At 41.3% G+C, this 17,261-nt stretch overlaps 2 protein-coding genes across 2 annotated transcripts in view; both read left to right on the top strand.

Moving 5' to 3' along the window:
• Window positions 1-246: 246 nt before the first annotated feature.
• TPH1 (tryptophan hydroxylase 1) lies at window positions 247-9,051 on the top strand. The gene is made up of 10 exons (XM_030451279.1): window positions 247-378; window positions 1,343-1,526; window positions 2,896-2,996; window positions 3,707-3,774; window positions 5,209-5,405; window positions 5,884-6,019; window positions 6,515-6,641; window positions 7,760-7,855; window positions 8,441-8,574; window positions 8,877-9,051. Exons 1-10 carry the CDS (start codon window positions 259-261, stop codon window positions 9,049-9,051), a joined length of 1,338 nt encoding a protein of 445 aa, XP_030307139.1. The 5' UTR covers window positions 247-258.
• A 1,450-nt stretch (window positions 9,052-10,501) lies between these two features.
• SERGEF (secretion regulating guanine nucleotide exchange factor) overlaps window positions 10,502-17,261 on the top strand; it is a 139,035-nt gene continuing 132,275 nt past the window's right edge. Inside the window, exons 1-7 of the mRNA XM_030451437.1 lie at window positions 10,502-10,573; window positions 12,168-12,306; window positions 12,986-13,141; window positions 13,407-13,501; window positions 15,665-15,725; window positions 16,463-16,576; window positions 16,884-16,946. Of these exons, the coding sequence (XP_030307297.1) occupies window positions 10,550-10,573; window positions 12,168-12,306; window positions 12,986-13,141; window positions 13,407-13,501; window positions 15,665-15,725; window positions 16,463-16,576; window positions 16,884-16,946 (652 nt within the window). The 5' untranslated portion in view covers window positions 10,502-10,549. The remainder of the gene's footprint in view (window positions 10,574-12,167; window positions 12,307-12,985; window positions 13,142-13,406; window positions 13,502-15,664; window positions 15,726-16,462; window positions 16,577-16,883; window positions 16,947-17,261) is intronic.

Raw genomic sequence — 17,261 nt, 5'->3', positions numbered from 1 at the left:
GCTGAAAATGTCTATGAAACCATTGAAATGAAAAAAAAAATCTCAATATTTCATCCTCAGCTCTAAAAGATTCTGTGTGTGCCTAACATTATGCCTGTTACTGCCTAGTGATTTAATTGGCACTTTCTTTTTATAGTTGATCAGTCACAGTATTACCCAAAGAAAAACTGAAATGTAAGGCTTTACACTTTTTGCACTACCAGCCATTACAAAAACCCCCTTTTGTTTGTTTGCATTTAGTTAAATAAGTCAAATTACATGATGATTGAAGATAATAAAGAGAATGAAGACAATGAATCCGAAAGAGGAAGAACAGCCATAATTTTTTCCTTAAAGAATGAAGTTGGAGGACTTGTAAAAGCATTAAAACTCTTTCAGGTATGTAATAATCACATTGTAGGGATTGTAATTCAAACTGTAAGGATTGTTTTGGAACCCACAGGAGTAAATTACCTCCACTTCTTAAGGAAGTGGCTCACTCACCTGGCTTCCATTTTGCACCCAAAGTTATCCAAAATAAGTCAAATTTATGCCTCAGAAATTAGATGCTAACTGGCTAAAACGTTCACAAAATGGATCTTCTGCACTAGCTAAAGACCTGGGAGAGTTTTGTCTTTTCCCCCTCATGAAGAGAACTGTCTCATTGTTTCTGCTCCATACAAGAGGTGGGTCTGAAACTCCTGCTGATGCCAGATAGACACTGGGGGTGCTGACCCATGTTGGGTTGAACCCACTGCATTTGTCACCCTGGCTGGCTGGACTGAGGGTGACAGAGGAACTGCAGTTGCAGCTCTCTGACTGCTGAGCAGGTGTAGTGCAAGGATTATGTGTAGTTACACTGGGCTCTGTCATCTGGCCCTGAGTGTCTTAACCTGGGATTTTCTCTCTGTGTTCCTGATGTAAGACATATGATTAAATAATCTTTCAAATGAGAGTGAAATTTATGCCCTGCAACCTACTGCTTTTAAATCCCTTGCTTGCTTGTGAGATAATTATTTGGTGACTTGATTGGCATTTTGGTGAATTTCCAGTTGCTAATCATCTTCCTATGGCAGGGATGAAAGGAAAAGGTGTATGAATTAAAAAACCTCCTGACCTCGTATTTCTGCTCCCTGAATGCAAATGAAATTGAAAGAACACAGGTTCTCTTTTTTTTTTCCCCTCCTCCAATAAGCAAACTGCTATAATGAGATCCAGATAATTAAAATAACTTCACAAAGGTGGTGAATATTCCATGGCAGAAGAGTACTTGGTTGAAAAAGAAACTGTAGTTTTCAAGTCAGTTGGTTTTAGTCAATCGTTTTTAGTTAACCTCTTTGAAAACCTTACTTCTTACAAACAGGAGAAGCATGTAAATCTGGTACACATTGAGTCACGGAAGTCCAAAAGACGAAATTCTGAGTTTGAGGTCTTTGTGGATTGTGACACTAACAGGGAACAACTGAATGAGATCTTCCAGCTCCTGAAATCCCATGTCAGTGTTGTCTCTATGAACCCAACAGAGCATTTCAGTGTGCAGGATGATGGTAAGTCCAAAAGGCAGTTCTGGTGAAAATCCATTTCCTGATGTGTTGGTTTGAAATCTTCCTCTGGTGTCCACATCTGCATTTGTGTAGTGTTTTCATTCAGTAGCTACCAGGTTTATGCTTTTTTGTTGTTAAAGGGCATAGTCTGGTGGATGTGAGCAGGGCTGCACTGCCTGCAGGCTGTTTCAGGATGCAGCAAGTTGCATGTCTGCTGCAGGTGCTCCTGGCCCTTCTCAGCACAGCAGGCATTGCTGGGAGTCCCTGCACACACCCAGGCTGACACACACTGGTGTGAGGGCTTGGCTATGGCCTCTAGAGCAGGATGACAGAGGTAAAACACTGACTGTTCAGTTCAGACACTGGTGAGAGTGGGAGAAGGATTCTGCATTTTCCTTATGTAGCTCTTGATTTTTTTTTTTCTCTACCACTTTTCATCAAAAGTAGTTACTTATACCAGTGTGAAAGAGGTTCCTTTTAGCTTTAGGATTCTTCACATGCTGTTTACTATTGCTTCTTGTTAAAGAGATGCTTAAAGTTCAGGGCAGCCATAAGTGAGTCCTTGTGTATTTCTTGCCCCCTGTGCTTGGCACAGGCTGATAGCCAGGGGAAGGTGAGGTCTGTGTCTCTTGGATAAAAATGGCTTACTTTAGCCCTAAGTAAGAGGCATTTCAATCTAAACAATCTCCCTGCCCTTCCAAAGAAAACTGAAGAGCATCAGGGCAGAAGAACAGTGTCTTAACTGCTGTACTAAGAGGTTGGTTATAAACTCTCTCAGGCTAAAAGAAAAAAAAAAGTGAGTAGCAAGACTGTACTGACTGTAATGATGTTCTAAGGCTGCAGTGCCTCCTGCTCTTCCTCTGCTCCCCACAACCCCCTTGGCAAAGCTGGGTGTTCTGGGGTACATGACCACCTAGCAACATTTATTTCCCAGTAAAGCAGGATGGGTGGACTCAAACCTGCTGGCACTCTGCACAGGGACCACAGACAAATCAGTTTTCTGCTCCTGTGCACACTTTGTACCCTAGAAGCTTCAGACAGCAGTGTGTATGAGGAAGCCTTGGCTTTGTGGCAGCCTCTAGGTTCTACTCAGCAGTAACAGCAAAGGGCCACAGAAACCCCATAGGAACTGTATCCTCCCCTGGACACTTTGGAGCTGGCTGTGCTCTGTAGGCAGACTGTGGTAGTGACAGAGGAGGAAGTGTGAGCTGTAGGCTGGTGCCAGATAGGCAGTGAGCTCCCTGTCTTATTCATGACCCTTTTAATTTATAGATTTTGCTTGTAACCGCCATAGCTGTACTTGAATGTGGCGTTTCCTCCCTTAGCATGCTCAGTGTTATTAATAACTTTGTGGATTCCATGTGTTCCCTAGACATGGAGAAAGTTCCCTGGTTTCCAAAGAAGATCTCAGATTTGGATAAGTGTGCAAACCGAGTGCTGATGTATGGGTCTGATTTGGATGCTGACCACCCAGTAAGTATTTTCCTTCCTTACGCCCAATCCTTTGTGAAAACTAAAAAAAAAATTGCAGCTTTTCCTCCTCCCTCTCCTTCCTCTCAACGGCGCCTCTGTGGGTTTGAGCACTTTCTTTTGGGGGTTTCATGTCTTTTTTTCCTAGTTCAGGCAAGGCTGTCACTGGCTTCAGCTCCTGTGCCTTTCTGCAACACTTACTCATGTGAGAGCTCCAGGTCTGGGTCCTGAGTGGTCACATACAAATTAAAAAAAAAACACCAAACCACAAATAAGCTGTTTTGAGGAAGGCTTTCTTTCTTTCCTACTTACTTATATGGAACAAACAACTTGATACTGGGGCAGTGCAAACAGGCAATTTATTCTGTAATTTAGAATAGTTAAGCAAGTAAAGAAATTTGTATAAATACTGATCTGACTAAAATGAATCCTTGTCTGCTGAATACATAGTTGCATGCATAAAATCTTCAATCCTTACTTTGGAGTATTTTCTTAGTTCATAGTTATTAAACTTTTCAGACTACAGCTGTGATGTGTAGACCATGAGCTATGCCCTGCCCTGTCCTCTCTTTCTTGGATAGTGCACTTTTGTATTTTCAATACAAATTTTTTCAAGTGCCTTGTTTTAAATTAATTTATTATTGTTTTAAATAAATCTATTTACTAGAGTTTGAAAGCTTGTTTAACTTTGTTTTCCTTTTTCCTCTCACCAGGGCTTCAAAGACAATGTTTATCGGAAGAGGCGAAAGTATTTTGCAGATCTGGCTATGAACTACAAACAGTAAGCTCAGCTTCTTCCAGAATAAGTCTTGTGGGTGCCTAGAAATAACAGAGTGGGCTGGCAGGAGCTCTTTCCCTGGACTCGGGTCTCACCAAGACATAGGCTTTAGAATCTGAGCTGGAAGGGGGTAAAATGAAGGGAGCTGTAAGACAAGCCTAAAAGATGGATCTAGGCCATCTTCCATCCCCCTGAGCCTCTGATCACTCTGAGGATCAGCTTGTGGCTGCAGGCACCCTTGACAGTGCTGGTCCTCTGCTGGGCCCTGATGCCAGCATGGGCTTCCTGCAGCGTGGTGTGTTTGGACTCTGTGATCCCTCCCTGCGTCTCTGGAAATGGGTGCAGCAAAGGCAGGGAGTGAACAATGCACATTTTACAGCTGTCTGTGCCAGTTTTACTGACTTGACCAGGCAGATAGATTTCCTGTGCAAAGGAGAGGGAAGGGAGACAAAACCCAATATATAGCCCAATTACTGCTTAGTGCAGGCTCTTGAGTTTTCTTTCCTGGTAAAAGCTACTGCATGTGATGTGTAGATAAGAGTTTTTCTGTGAAAAGAAACTTGAAGAGATGCTGCCTGGGGGAGCGAGCTCTAAAAGCAGTAGGAGTTTCATAGCCCAGTGCTGAAAATTCTTTCTGAGTATGATTTTCTTGTTGCTGTTGCCTGCTTGAATGGAGATACCAAGTTGCTCAGTTGAAAATGGCCTAGAAATGATGGGTATCTAGAGCTCTATGGCACTGTGTGTTAATGCAGCTGGTTAGCACAGCACACAGCTGGTTTCTGATAATGTGCTGTTAACAAACATTCCCTTAGGAAGCACCTGCCATGCTGGTTACCTGGCTGGCAGGGGAAGATCAGGGTAGCACTCCCATTGATTTCAGTGGGCTTTAGGTGACACCCATGCTATAATCCACTTCAATCAAGATCCTAAGGGCTAAATAGGAGAGATGGACTGCAACAGGTTCAGACAGGTGATTGTCTCCTTTGCACAGAACTATGATTTTCACCTAATGTGTATATTCAGTTGCTTCCACATAATGTGTTGTTAACTTAGGAAATTATCTTTTTTCCTAAAACAAATCAAAATGGTAATGGGAAATAATTTCAGGGAAAAGGATGTGTTCTCAGCTCCTGAAGCTGCAGGTATTTTAAATGGTACTCTCTTCATTGAACTCCTAAGAAACTGTTTACAGAATTGAAGCTTTCAGGCTCCAGTGAGGTCAATGCAAAGGTTCATGTCAGCTGAGTTAGGGGAAAAAGAGAGCAAGATTATAAACTGTCCTGGGCATAGACCAGGTCTCACTGTGTAGTTGACAGTGCCTAATGTACCCTGACCAGGTGTCACAGCCATATAGATGTCAAACTAGTAGTAAGTAACTGAGTCATTTGTTATTATCCACTTACCAAGGAATGTCCTTTCTTCCTCTTCTCTTTCTAGTGGTGACCCAATTCCCAAGATTGAATTCACTGAGGAGGAGATCAAGACCTGGGGGACTGTGTACCGAGAGCTTAACAAACTTTATCCAACACATGCCTGCAGGGAGTACCTTAAAAACTTGCCCTTGCTCACCAAATACTGTGGGTACAGGGAGGACAATATCCCCCAGCTGGAAGATGTGTCCCGCTTCCTGAAAGGTAATGTGCTAATTTCCTTTCACAGAAAGAAACGCGGGTCCATTTCAAACCCCACTACAGTTTTGTGGGCAGAAGAAAACACCCCTTGTCACTTTTGCTTACATTCATCCTAGTCCTTTAAGAGGACTAATATAACAGAAAACATTTGTGTTTTGTCTTTAATTGTGTCTTGAATTTATACAAACAGTGACATTTGAGGGACAATGATACCCCTGAAGAGACGGGTACAATTGGCTCAAGAGGTAGGAAGGAAGGTTACAATTAGGTAACACTAATGCATTGTGTTACCATTAGGCATGAAATGATAGGAAGTCCAGCTATGCAGAGGCAGGGACATTTTTAGGAGATGTTGGTCATTCTCCAGCTTATGCCTGATTTTTCTAATCATGCCTAATTTTCCCACATGCTCTGGAGCCAAGATAGTGCTCTGGCTTTTACCACATTTGAACTAATGTACAACCTCTCCATTCCTTTTCAGAGCGCACAGGTTTTACCATCCGCCCTGTTGCTGGATATTTATCTCCCAGAGACTTCTTGGCAGGCTTAGCCTTCAGAGTTTTTCACTGCACTCAATATGTCAGACACAGCTCGGACCCTCTCTATACACCAGAGCCGTGAGTCATTTAATCTTGGGGTAGAATTTGAGTAAGAAAGTTTGGACTCTCACAGCCCAGATAAAAGCTGTTAAAAGGCTGTTCAAGAACACCAGTAAGAAAATTTAACTTTTAAGGTGCTGAAAACTCAATTTTTGTGCTGAATGTAATGAAGTTTTAGTATTCTCAAGGGCCACCTTCATAAGTGCAGGATTTTCAGAAGTACAGCATATTATCAGAGCGCTCTTACTGATGTCACTGTGTGCAGAGTTAAACATTCAATTGCATCATAATTGTGGAGCTTGGATCTTAGCTTCATTTGAACATCTGAGTTTATGTACTTATGTAGAGCTGCTATGACCTGCTCAGTTGCTTTCAGCTAAACATGATTGACACTCTTCTGTCTTTTAGATATTAAATACTTTAAAATAAGAAAGACATCATGTCTGTTCAAGTGGTGCTGCTTTTTCACTCTAGTACAAAGCCAGACCATGAGCTTTCCTCTTTTTTTTCCAGTGATACCTGCCATGAGCTCCTAGGCCATGTCCCTCTTTTGGCTGAACCCAGTTTTGCTCAGTTCTCCCAGGAAATTGGTCTTGCATCACTTGGGGCATCAGATGAGGCTGTCCAAAAGCTGGCAACAGTGAGTCTTTCAGTGCCTGGTGATCCCATTGAAAGCTTTATTAGACTGCTCCCTCTCCATCAAATAACTTTGGAGCTTTGTATCAACATTATCCATAACAGCTGCTAGACCTATGTGTTTGTTTCACTGGTTTTTGGATTTTGGCAAAGGAAAAAATTACATTTTAAACTTGATACAATTGGCATTTTTCTTCACTTTGTTATCAAGTAAGCATGCAGCTTCTGGTGGTAGATCACTTCTTCCAGGCTGAAATTCTATGATTTCTTTTTTCCAAACAAAGTCTTTTTACTTCTGGGAACATGATACAATGATTTTAAAAGTAATCCATTTCTTTCATGCTTAGAATGAACTGAAATTATATGGTGTTTTCATTTAATGTGGTGAGCACTAGAATTACTTTTCAGCAAAGAAATTCAAATAATATAAACTAATCTTATTTCTCAGATATCAATTTTTTTATTCTTTGGCAAAACTAATTTTAAGATGAAAATTAAATTTAGGTGAAAAATTGTTTATGCCAGTTATGAAAGAACTGGTTTGCTGTTTATTTCCTCACCACCAGCCTAGTGTATCTGGTGGTAACATTTCTACTACCTTCAGTGGTAGAAGAGAGCAGAACTAAGTGGGAGCACAACTAAGACATCTATGAAAAATGTTCATTCCTAGAGGGACCTGCAGAAATTATGAAATCCAGCAAACTAAACATCTTCAGTTTTACAGGCCACTAAGCAAACGAGAAACAAACTGTAGTGGACTGATGTTTTCACTCACAGCCAGTGTTTTTTTTAAGCTGAAGCTGTCAAAGCATGACAATATTTTTCAAAACATTTAAATCTCAATGTTCTTACTGATGTTAACAGCTTCTAGCCTAGCTGAGTGATCTATAATATAAATCTTTCTTATGAGAAACACACAATGCCATGGTTCTTCACCTTTCCACTTGGGCATCCTTCCTCTTTGACATCCTCTTCCTCCTTTCCTATTTGACAAGGACAGCCAAGTGATGACTGTCTGGTATTTGCAACTCTGACACTCCCTACAAATAAAAATGTCCCCATCTAGTACACCAGAGCATCTTTGTTGAAGGCTGAATGATTTGATTCCCTTCTCTGTTTCAGTGCTACTTCTTCACCATAGAATTTGGCTTGTGCAAGCAAGAGGGACAGCTACGAGTTTATGGGGCTGGCTTGCTCTCTTCAATTAGTGAGCTCCAGGTAAGAATATCTACTGCTTATGTACCTATTTTCTTTGTTTGTACCTGATTATTATTGTCACTGTTTTGCCCTGGTTTTTTTGATGAAGTATAATTCAAAAATCTTTCTTTTGAAAACTCCTGGATACTACTGGGCTTGAAGGAAATTCTGGACAGTCTGCTTTTGGATATATGCTGAGATATCCATATGCATATCCATATATGCATGGATATATGCAAAAGCTCCCAGATCTTTTGCAGGAAGTGTTAGATTTCTTAGCATTAGGTTCCAAGAAACTATTTTCATAATAAGCATCTGCTGGTTTAGCAGGAATCTGAAAATATTGGTCTTGTTTACACACAAGCCTTGTATCTGAGAAATCCATTTTTTTGGATCCAGAGTGGCAGAATATGACTGTTCAGAGATATTCTGTTTGTTTAGCTTCAACCACCATTCACCTGCAGATAAAAATTTTAGGAAACAGTACCCTAAATATGCTCTAACATAATTTTTTTTTTTTTAATTTCACTCTACCTCATGTCATCTTTCTCATGGATTATTTGGGTGGTGATGTTCCTCTGACCCATGATAATGTTATATTACCAGCACTCGCTCTCTGGCAGTGCCAGAGTTAAGGCTTTTGATCCAAAGGTCACCTGCAAGCAAGAATGCCTCATTACAACTTTCCAGGAGGTTTACTTTGTTTCCGAAAGTTTTGAAGAAGCAAAGGATAAAATGAGGTACAGGTTTCTTTTCCCCTGTTTTATAAAACCATGTTTAATTTCATGGGTCTCAGTGGCAACACCAAGCCCTTACAATTCTTATAAGAATTTTATAATTATCTTTTATGGAGATGGAAAACAGATTAGAATTTACTTGGTCTTCTGTGTACTGGGTGGGAAAGATGATGAACTGTGTAAAACCAGCTATTTTTAAGGAAGCAAGTAGTTTAGAAAAATATTTACTGATACTGACTACATACAGAGGATACATTTATGTTTTGTTTACAAGTCCTTCTGTTTGTTTTTTTTTACTTGAATAGGGAGTTTGCAAAAACCATCAAGCGTCCATTTGGTGTGAAGTACAATCCATACACTCAAAGTGTGCAGATCCTGAAAGACATGAAGAGCATTGCCAGCGTGGTGAACGAGCTACGGCATGAGCTGGACATTGTCAGTGATGCCCTCAGCAAGATGGGCAAGCAGCTGGAAGTTTAATACCCACCCTTGTCAGCAGTGTGGTGCACTCACCAGTTCTATTGTTTTCCCTACTGATTTCTTTCTAGGCGTGTAATGTGTTGTATGCAGAGCTCTCTCCTTTGCCAATGGAAGAGGGAATGGCCCATAAGGATAATCACTTTATCTCCTTTGTCTGTGTAAAGTATATTACAGAATGTATTCCCCTTGGATAAAAAAAGGCCTGGAGTTGCCTTTGAGAAGCTAGTGGGGGATTAGAGAAATTGCTAGAATGGAGCAAAAGTGTGGTCTGTGGATCAGGGCTGGGATCAGATGCTGCAGATGCTCAGGTGGCTTGTAAGGCAACAGTGGTATAATTCACAGTGAAAGGTCAGCTTCTGACTGTAGTAGTCTGTGCTACTCATTTTAAAGCGTTGCAGGCTTCATATTGTAGAAGCTCTAGTAATCAGTGCTTCTAGGTCTGCACTACAAAGTTACCTTAAATGATTATGCTGCAGGCATCAGGAGACAAAAGAGCTGCAGGTTTGCATGAAGGGATCATTCTTATCCCAGAGAATTTCAAATGTGGTGTTTGTCATGCTTCTAGTAAAAGGCAGATACACAGAGCTGTTGCATGAATTCCTAATTCTGTTTATTTTATGAGATTGCTATCGAGGGAAGAACTTCCCTTGAAGAAAAACAATTTACCTTTTTCCCGATTGAATTACTTTAGAAAAAAAAAAAAAAAAAAGGTAAACTGCTAAAGAGTAGAATAGAGAAGATGTGAAGATGTATTTCCATGGCATTAACAATGTGTATGTCTGGTTTCACACAACCAAACCTGACTCTGTAGAACAGTAATTTAAATTTTTTAAGCTATTGTGGAGGCTTTAAACGTCAATGAAATATACAATGTGGTAATTATTAGCAGCAAACCCCTCTTTACTTCATCACTGTAGCAATAAACACAAAGCACTCACTTCTGACTGTTTTACCTATTTAATACTGCCGTTCAAATACTCCACGCGTGTAACGCGATTCCATTTGACACTGCGTCTATTTGACTTGTTTTCCCTTCATACGTATTTTTTAAAGGCTTTTTTCCCGTTGAAGCGCCTGTGTTCAGGGCGAGTGTCGGAGGCCCCGGCGGGTGCTGTCCCGCCATCCGTGGGGCTGCGTGGGTTTTGGGGAATTTTCCGTGAAAGCAGCAGCCGGATCCGGAGTCCGCCGGTGGAGCACGGGATGTCCGGGGCGGAGATGTGCAGCAGGAGGGCACCCGCTCGACACAGCCACCCCCAAGAGCTCCTCAGGGCTTTGAGAAGCTCCCACCGTGCCCCCCCCCCTTCCCAACCCTGACAGGGAACTCGTCGGGCGGACCCATGACAGCGCTAAGGAGCGCTGGTCCGCAGCCCCACACACGGATCTCCCGCCCGTGGAGCGTGGGTCCGGTGTGAGGCGGGGCCGTGGCACAGCCCGCCCCGGGCCCGCCTCTTCCTCCCCGGCCTGCGGCGCGGTGGGAAGGGTGCGGGGCGCTGGAGCCATGGGGGCGGTGCTCTTGGCTTGGGTAAGCGGAGCTCGGCGCGGCGGGGGAGGTTTCAGCCGAGCGGCAGAAGGCGTCGTGCAGCCTCGGGGCTTCTCCCGACGAGGGTCGGCCCCGAGGGTCGAGCTGCGCCGTGTCCTTGCGTGTCCGTGGCGTTACTCATCTCTCGGCAGCGGGAGAGGTTGCCCGGGTTCCGGGGTGCCTTGCTGGGCTGCTGCCGCGGGTACTGCCGCTGCCGGTGCTGCTGCCCGTGCTGCTGCTGCCGGGGCGTGCAGAGTGGGGGAGGTTCCTTTCGCTTCGGGTACGTGGATTGAGGTGAAATCCTGCGCTCTTCTAAGAAATAAAAAGGAGTCTAAGCACCGCAAGATGGGTTTCTCTCTTTGTTAGCTCGCTTTGGCTCTGCGGTAGTCGCAGTTGGGTAATAACCCCTCAGTCGTGGAAGGGTAGACGAGGAAAGGTGTGTTAGTGGCACGACAGACACTTGGGTGCGCCCTGCAGTCCCCCACGCACCTGTTGTCTTTCTGCACCTTATCTCAGCTTGCCTGTTCTAGGCTTGAAAAGTCATTGCAAATTACGGGTTAAAATGAGAGCTCGTTACAAGCCTTCTGAAAGGAATTATTTCTGTGAAGTAGTAACACGTTCTAAAACTGTCTGCCAGTAGTAGTGACTGTGAGACAACAGCTTCATCTGCCTGTTGAACTGCAATCCTGTCATCTTGTCCACCTGTTAACTACGGGATGAGGCGAGCGGCTTGATGGTTTTGTCTGAAATGTTGTTTTTTCACTAGGTACAAAATATTTATTGCTAAATGCATCCTCTTAAGATGCTCTGCTGTGGGGACAGGCAAGCAGACAGCAGTAGGCAGGGGGAGCACAGGGGGGGTATGGGAAGTCCCCCTGGGGGTCACCAGCTTGGGGGTTGTGTTGGTATTTCTGCAGTGTGGTGTGCTGGGAAGTACTGAATTTACCTTGGTTGTTCTTCAAACTGTTGGACATTTAGCAGAGCTGAAACGGGCAAAGACATTCCCTAACATCTTACCACTTGTCAGTGGTTGCTGTCTGTGATTGGTTTAGTGGCTATAATTTTGTACTTAATTGTAATTATAATTGGTGTAGTTTTGTTTTGACCACTTTTAAGTTGTAAAGGCTTAGCTGTTGAAAGATAAGGATACTTGTTTAGGTTCAAATAAAAGGTAGCATCTTGTTCTGATACTGTTTTGAAGAACAAAAAACCAGAAAACATTAATATGAGTAAGATCTTAGTAATGAGAGGGAATTGTTAGCATTGTAGTTAGATAGGTGGTAATCATCCTGATAATGAGGCTTTCCTCCTTAGTAACCATTAGCTTGCCAGATATATTCCAGTATACCTTAATGACAGCAAATTTAGGGCAGTCCTGGTCTGTAATTGTGTGGGTCTTGTGTGGCAGCAGTAAGAATGAAGTTTCTGGGAGATTTTCAGTAGCAATTAATTGCAGGCTAACCTGTGACATGTCCCCAACAAGCTTGTTTGTTTACTCTTAGGAACATATGTGTATCTCTCTCTCTCTCTCTTTTTTTTTTTTTTTTTTTTTTTTTAAAATAAACTTTAGAAAAATGTGTTCTCTGTGTATTTGAAGGGTTCAAACAGCTATGGACAACTTGGTCTTGGTCATAAAGAGGATGTGCTGGTACCTCAGCCACTGAAAGATGTTTCCTGCAAATGTCAAGACCTCAAAAGCATTACTGGAGGAGGAGGACATTCTGCAGTTATCACTGGTAAAAATGCACTTGGAAGGAGTAGGATTGCTTAACAGTTGTTTGGTTTTTTTTTACCCTGTTGATCTGGTGCTGCCACCTATCTGCTACTTCTGTTTCTGAACACGTACCAGATCTTAGTTGCAAACCAGGTTTCTCCCATGCCAATTACCTTAATATTTGGGGAAAATTGGGGAATTCATATTTTGCTTTTGTTCTGTGGTTTCTTTATGGCAATGTGAGGACTTTCTTAATGTGTTTCTTATAACAGGTCTTTAGGCAAAGCAGTCAGTTTTTTGTGTAGAGAGTGGGAGATTATTCAGTCTACAAGTTTTCTGGTGAGGAGCAGAAGGTAACATCAGGTCTTTGAAAGGTTCTGCTGTATGCCATAGATAATTGTGGGAAAGAAGGGACACAGACATTTGAATAAGTTGTAAAACCTCAACATGGATCTTGGTGAGAGGTGCCTGAGCATATGGATTGCCTCCTTTAACAAGCCCCATCCATCTTTATCTGTGCTCAGAGGTGTTTCTGGTACATCACAAATAACTGTTTCTCTTTCTTTTTGCTTGATTGTAGTGTCTAAAATGGAATGTAATCAGTGTCATTACTTGTCACAGGCTCTCATGACATGTATGCTTATATTTTCAGTCTCTGAAGTGGAACGTAATTATTTGGTTTGTTTTATTTCTTCTCCTAGGTGCAGGAGAACTCTTTGTATGTGGTAATAACAAAGATGGGCAGTTGGGACTGAATCATATGGAGGATGTGCTGAATTTTACTTTGTGCACTGCCCTGTCCAGCTTTTGTGTGAAACAAGTTGCTTGTGGCTGGGATTTTACAATCATATTAGCAGGTAAATCTGCATCTGTAAGAGTTGAAGAAATACCTTGATGTAGAGAACACGCTGAAAGTTCCACATGACTTTTGCACTCACAGATTTTAAGCTACTCTCCCTGCAAACAAAATTGATCCATGTTTCATGTATCTCAGTGAATTTCAGATCGTTAGTGAACATTTATTTGAGTTGCTTAGCTGGGGGACTTTGCTTGTTAGAATGTTGCAGTGCTTTGTCTTTGCTTACAGGTTTACTGATCAGGCTTTAACTCTTCATTTTGCAGAATCTGGCCAAGTTCTGTCCTGTGGGTCCAACTCTTTTGGACAATTAGGAGTTCCTCAAATATCAAATCCATGCTTGATTCCACAAAAGATTGAGGTAAAGATTTAAAAGGAATTGTGCTTCAGGCCTCTGTCCTTTATATTGATTCCAGCAACTTACTAAGTTCTTCTGACCTCAGTGGGCTTTGAGCCAGGCTCTTCAGCTATTTTTATAGAGTCTCTTACAGTAGTCTTACAAACTAAAGGACCAAAGATAGTTGTTGATCCAGAAATGTGAAGCTAAGGCTGCTGCTCTTGTTGCACAAAAGTTGCACACTTAAAACAAAAAAGCCTCTTTCATTGGGGTCTATAGTGTTTCATATTGTATTTTGATAATATCTATAGAATGAATCTGGTGCTCAAATGATGTGAAATGATACTAATGGTAGTGAAACTGCAAATTATGTCCAGCTGAAGTTTGCAAGATCCTGTGTATGTTTTGCTATTTGAAGGTTATGTGTCTTCACTATGCTTTGTTGGAAGCTTTTGCTTAACAGCTCAAAGTACAGCAAAATGAGCCAACAGTAATTCACCCCTGAAAAAACCCAAATGCCATTTTTTTTGATCTGTTGCTCTTGTGATTCTTGTGTAGCAGTTCTGTTTTTTAAGGATTTGTCATATAAGTGTATTTATAACTGTTAGAGTTTCTTCCCCACAGATGAGTACTGTAGTATTATTCTTCCTGTAAAAAGTTAAATAAAAAAGGCTTTGTTACTGCCAAAATAATGTGAATGTAATACAGTAAGTAGCTGCAGGAAAACTAGGCTGGAGAGAGTGAACTTTGTTACTTTTGAGGTTAAAAAAGTTTTTGCTTTTGTATGTAAAGAAACTGACAAGTACCTTGATTTGCTTCTCAGCTAACCTCTAATATTTACCAAACAATCAACTGCAAAGGAAATAGGATGGGAAGTTAGAGAACAATGTATCTTCTGTTGTAAATGCTGGACTCTGAGAGCATAGCTCATGTTATTCCTGTAAATCATATGGAAGGCTTTGGTTATGTTTGGAGGTGAGGCACTGCTGAATGTGAGTAGGGAGCTTGGAATGTAGCCCCAAATTGATGTTTTTTAGGATGTTTGTAGTAGTAGATACTGAGACTTACGTAGCATCAGAAAAGCTTTCCTGTTGTTGGCTATAAGCCCAACAGCTTGGATAAATTTCTCATGGGAATTCTAATTAATCCCTAATTTATACTGTGGTTTCTTGTTTGGAGAACACTGCAGAAGCTCTTCCATAGAGCTCTTGTCTAATAAAAGAAAACTTCAGAGCAGAAAGGATTCACAGACAACCAATTTAGCCTCATGGCTCACTCTGGATTCTCCTTTTCTTAATGTAGGAGAGGAAGTACAGCTGATGCCCTAGGTAACCCCTGTGAACAGGGATTAACTCACCTGATGTTTCTGTATCTTTGGTGTTTTCTGGGAGCATCATTCCAGTTTGGTGCCTGCAAAAGGGTAGTATTGACAGTGCTAATCTGAATATGTGTCCTTCCTGACTACGTGGGGTATTTTCTCCTTTGGTTTGTATACTGTTAAATGCTTGGACTTGATGCCATCTATTTTAAGTAGTGTTACATCTGTGAGAATAGAGAGAACATAGGTGCAGGGTACTCAGAAAGGGAGAAATGCCAGAATTGAAGTACCCTGTGCAAACTTCAGTCACTTATTTTATGCATGTGTGACTTGGTATGGTGTTCTTTTACATGATCATGTTGGGCAGCCTTCAGTAGTGTAGGTGTTACTCTCAGCTGTATAGTTTGTTATCACAAGGTTTGATAAGACTGAACAGCTTGATGGAATTTAGTATAGTTTATTACTGGTATTTGCTGCAGAGGTTTTAGTGTAAGTTTTGAGGAACACTGAGTTAAAAATAAGACATAAATACATCTATTGCCAAGAACCTTCCTTTTTTCTTATTAAGATATTGACTGTGGCTTTTTATTTATTGCCACAAAGCTGTACGTCCAGTTGCTTTGCTTGTTGTGGTGTTTGTGTCTTCTGTTTTGGGGCTTTTTTACTTGTTTGTTTTTTTTTTTTTTGTTTTTTTTTTTTTCCTAAATTTACTTCCTTTGTGATACAAAATGTTGCTATGCATTGTGATATGCAGGCTGGAACTGAGAACTATTTTCATAGTGTTCCACTTATGTCTTTGGTGTATTTTGCTTTTAGAGGCACTAAATGAAAAAAAGCTACTTAAATCTCTTTTTTTTTTCCTTGAGTAGTCTCTCAAGGAGAAGGTGGTGTGTGTTGCTGCAGGACTGAGACATGCCCTTGCTGCTACAGGTAAAAATGTCATCATTCTTACATCATTTCTGTAACAAATGGTATGGAGTTTTAATGGTTTGGAGAAGGGGGAAAGAAGATGAAGTTTATTTTAGCTTCTACTTATTTATTCATTGAGGCTCAGCAAACTACATATGCTCTTTTATTTTTGGTTTAGTTTTACACAAACTTTAGTGTGGGTTCCAAGTAGTGGAGTCGATGTAAAGGAGATGCCTGGAAGTATCTGTATGAATACTGGGATTTAAGCTCTTCTGAGCTCTGTGCTCAGTGGACATCTTTATTCAGGGCTAGGTCAAGTCTCTGAAAGCTCCTGTGGAGAAGACAAGTACTACTCCCTTGGTATGCTGCACAAATTAGCTTGAAGAGAGGGAAAGAGCAGAGAGAGTGCAATGAATTCATAATAATAAAGGAGTTGTGCCTGTCCTTGAGGTGCTATTAGGACTTCTGTTACTGGGTTCTCAGTAGTATTCTGATACAGACCTCTGAGAGCTGAGATGGGTTGCTCAGTATCTTACTGTCTTGCCTGTATAAATGAGACTACAACTGTTTGTTGCCTTATGACTTCACCAGGGTTATCCATATGTTTATGGAGTATGTTTTTAAAATAAAGGTCTTTCAAAGTAAAATTGGAAATAGTGAAAATGAAGTGAATGTTTTTTAAAAACTAATTAATGAATCAAATTATTTTGTTGATGGTTGATGTCTTCTAATGTCTTCTATCTGTTTACTCTGGCAAGTGAGTGGTTTGGTGTTTCAGTGGGGAACTGGCATGGCATCTCGGGCAAAGCGTGCAAACCAAGGAAAAACTCTCCCTCTATTCTTGACAGCAAAGGAGCCCTGTGAAGTACCAGGTAATCCAGGAGTGCAATTCCTTTCTGAAAGTGGATAGAACAAAAATATAATTTGGAGCGATATGTAGCATCCTTTTATTATGAAGCCATTTGGTATTATAAACATGTAGTGATGTATCTGAAGGACAGAAAGGGCATACAGGATTATAACCCAAGGGGGTGAAATACCTGTGGCCGAAAAGCAGATGCTTCTGTTACAAAATTCATCATCATGCTGTTATGTTTGATGCAGTTTGATGCACAGTTTATGTCTGTGCATGAAATGATGCCTGCTGTACAAGTTTAATGAGACTTAACTTTTTTGTAGGCCTGGAAGATGTAAAGGTGAAGAGTGTTGCTGCAAGCTCCTATCATTCGGTGTCACTCACAGGTAGGCCTTAGATATAGAAATGAAAGACCTTGTCTCAGCATAGAAAGGTTTTTGTGCTCTGGAAATATTTGTCAGTTTTGGTTAGAATGGTAAAATTTGATCTGGCCTGGTTAGTGCTGGTTAATTGTTTTGTAGTTGTTCTGGACTCTGAGAACTTCTATTTTTTTTAAGATCTGGATTAATGTTTTGGATTATCTGAATTCTATGTGGTATTTTGTGGGGTCAGGTGTGACTCAGCCCTAATGAGTAAAGGTCTGGGCTCTTAATGGTTAGAAACTTGGAAGGATTTGTGAAAGCTCACAGCTGGGTGTCTGG

This window comes from Calypte anna, chromosome 5 (assembly GCF_003957555.1).
Source record: "Calypte anna isolate BGI_N300 chromosome 5, bCalAnn1_v1.p, whole genome shotgun sequence".
NCBI classification, from domain to species: Eukaryota; Metazoa; Chordata; class Aves; order Apodiformes; family Trochilidae; genus Calypte; species Calypte anna.
Note: the sequence above shows the minus strand (reverse complement) of the source record. Positions and strands in the feature narration are given on the sequence as shown.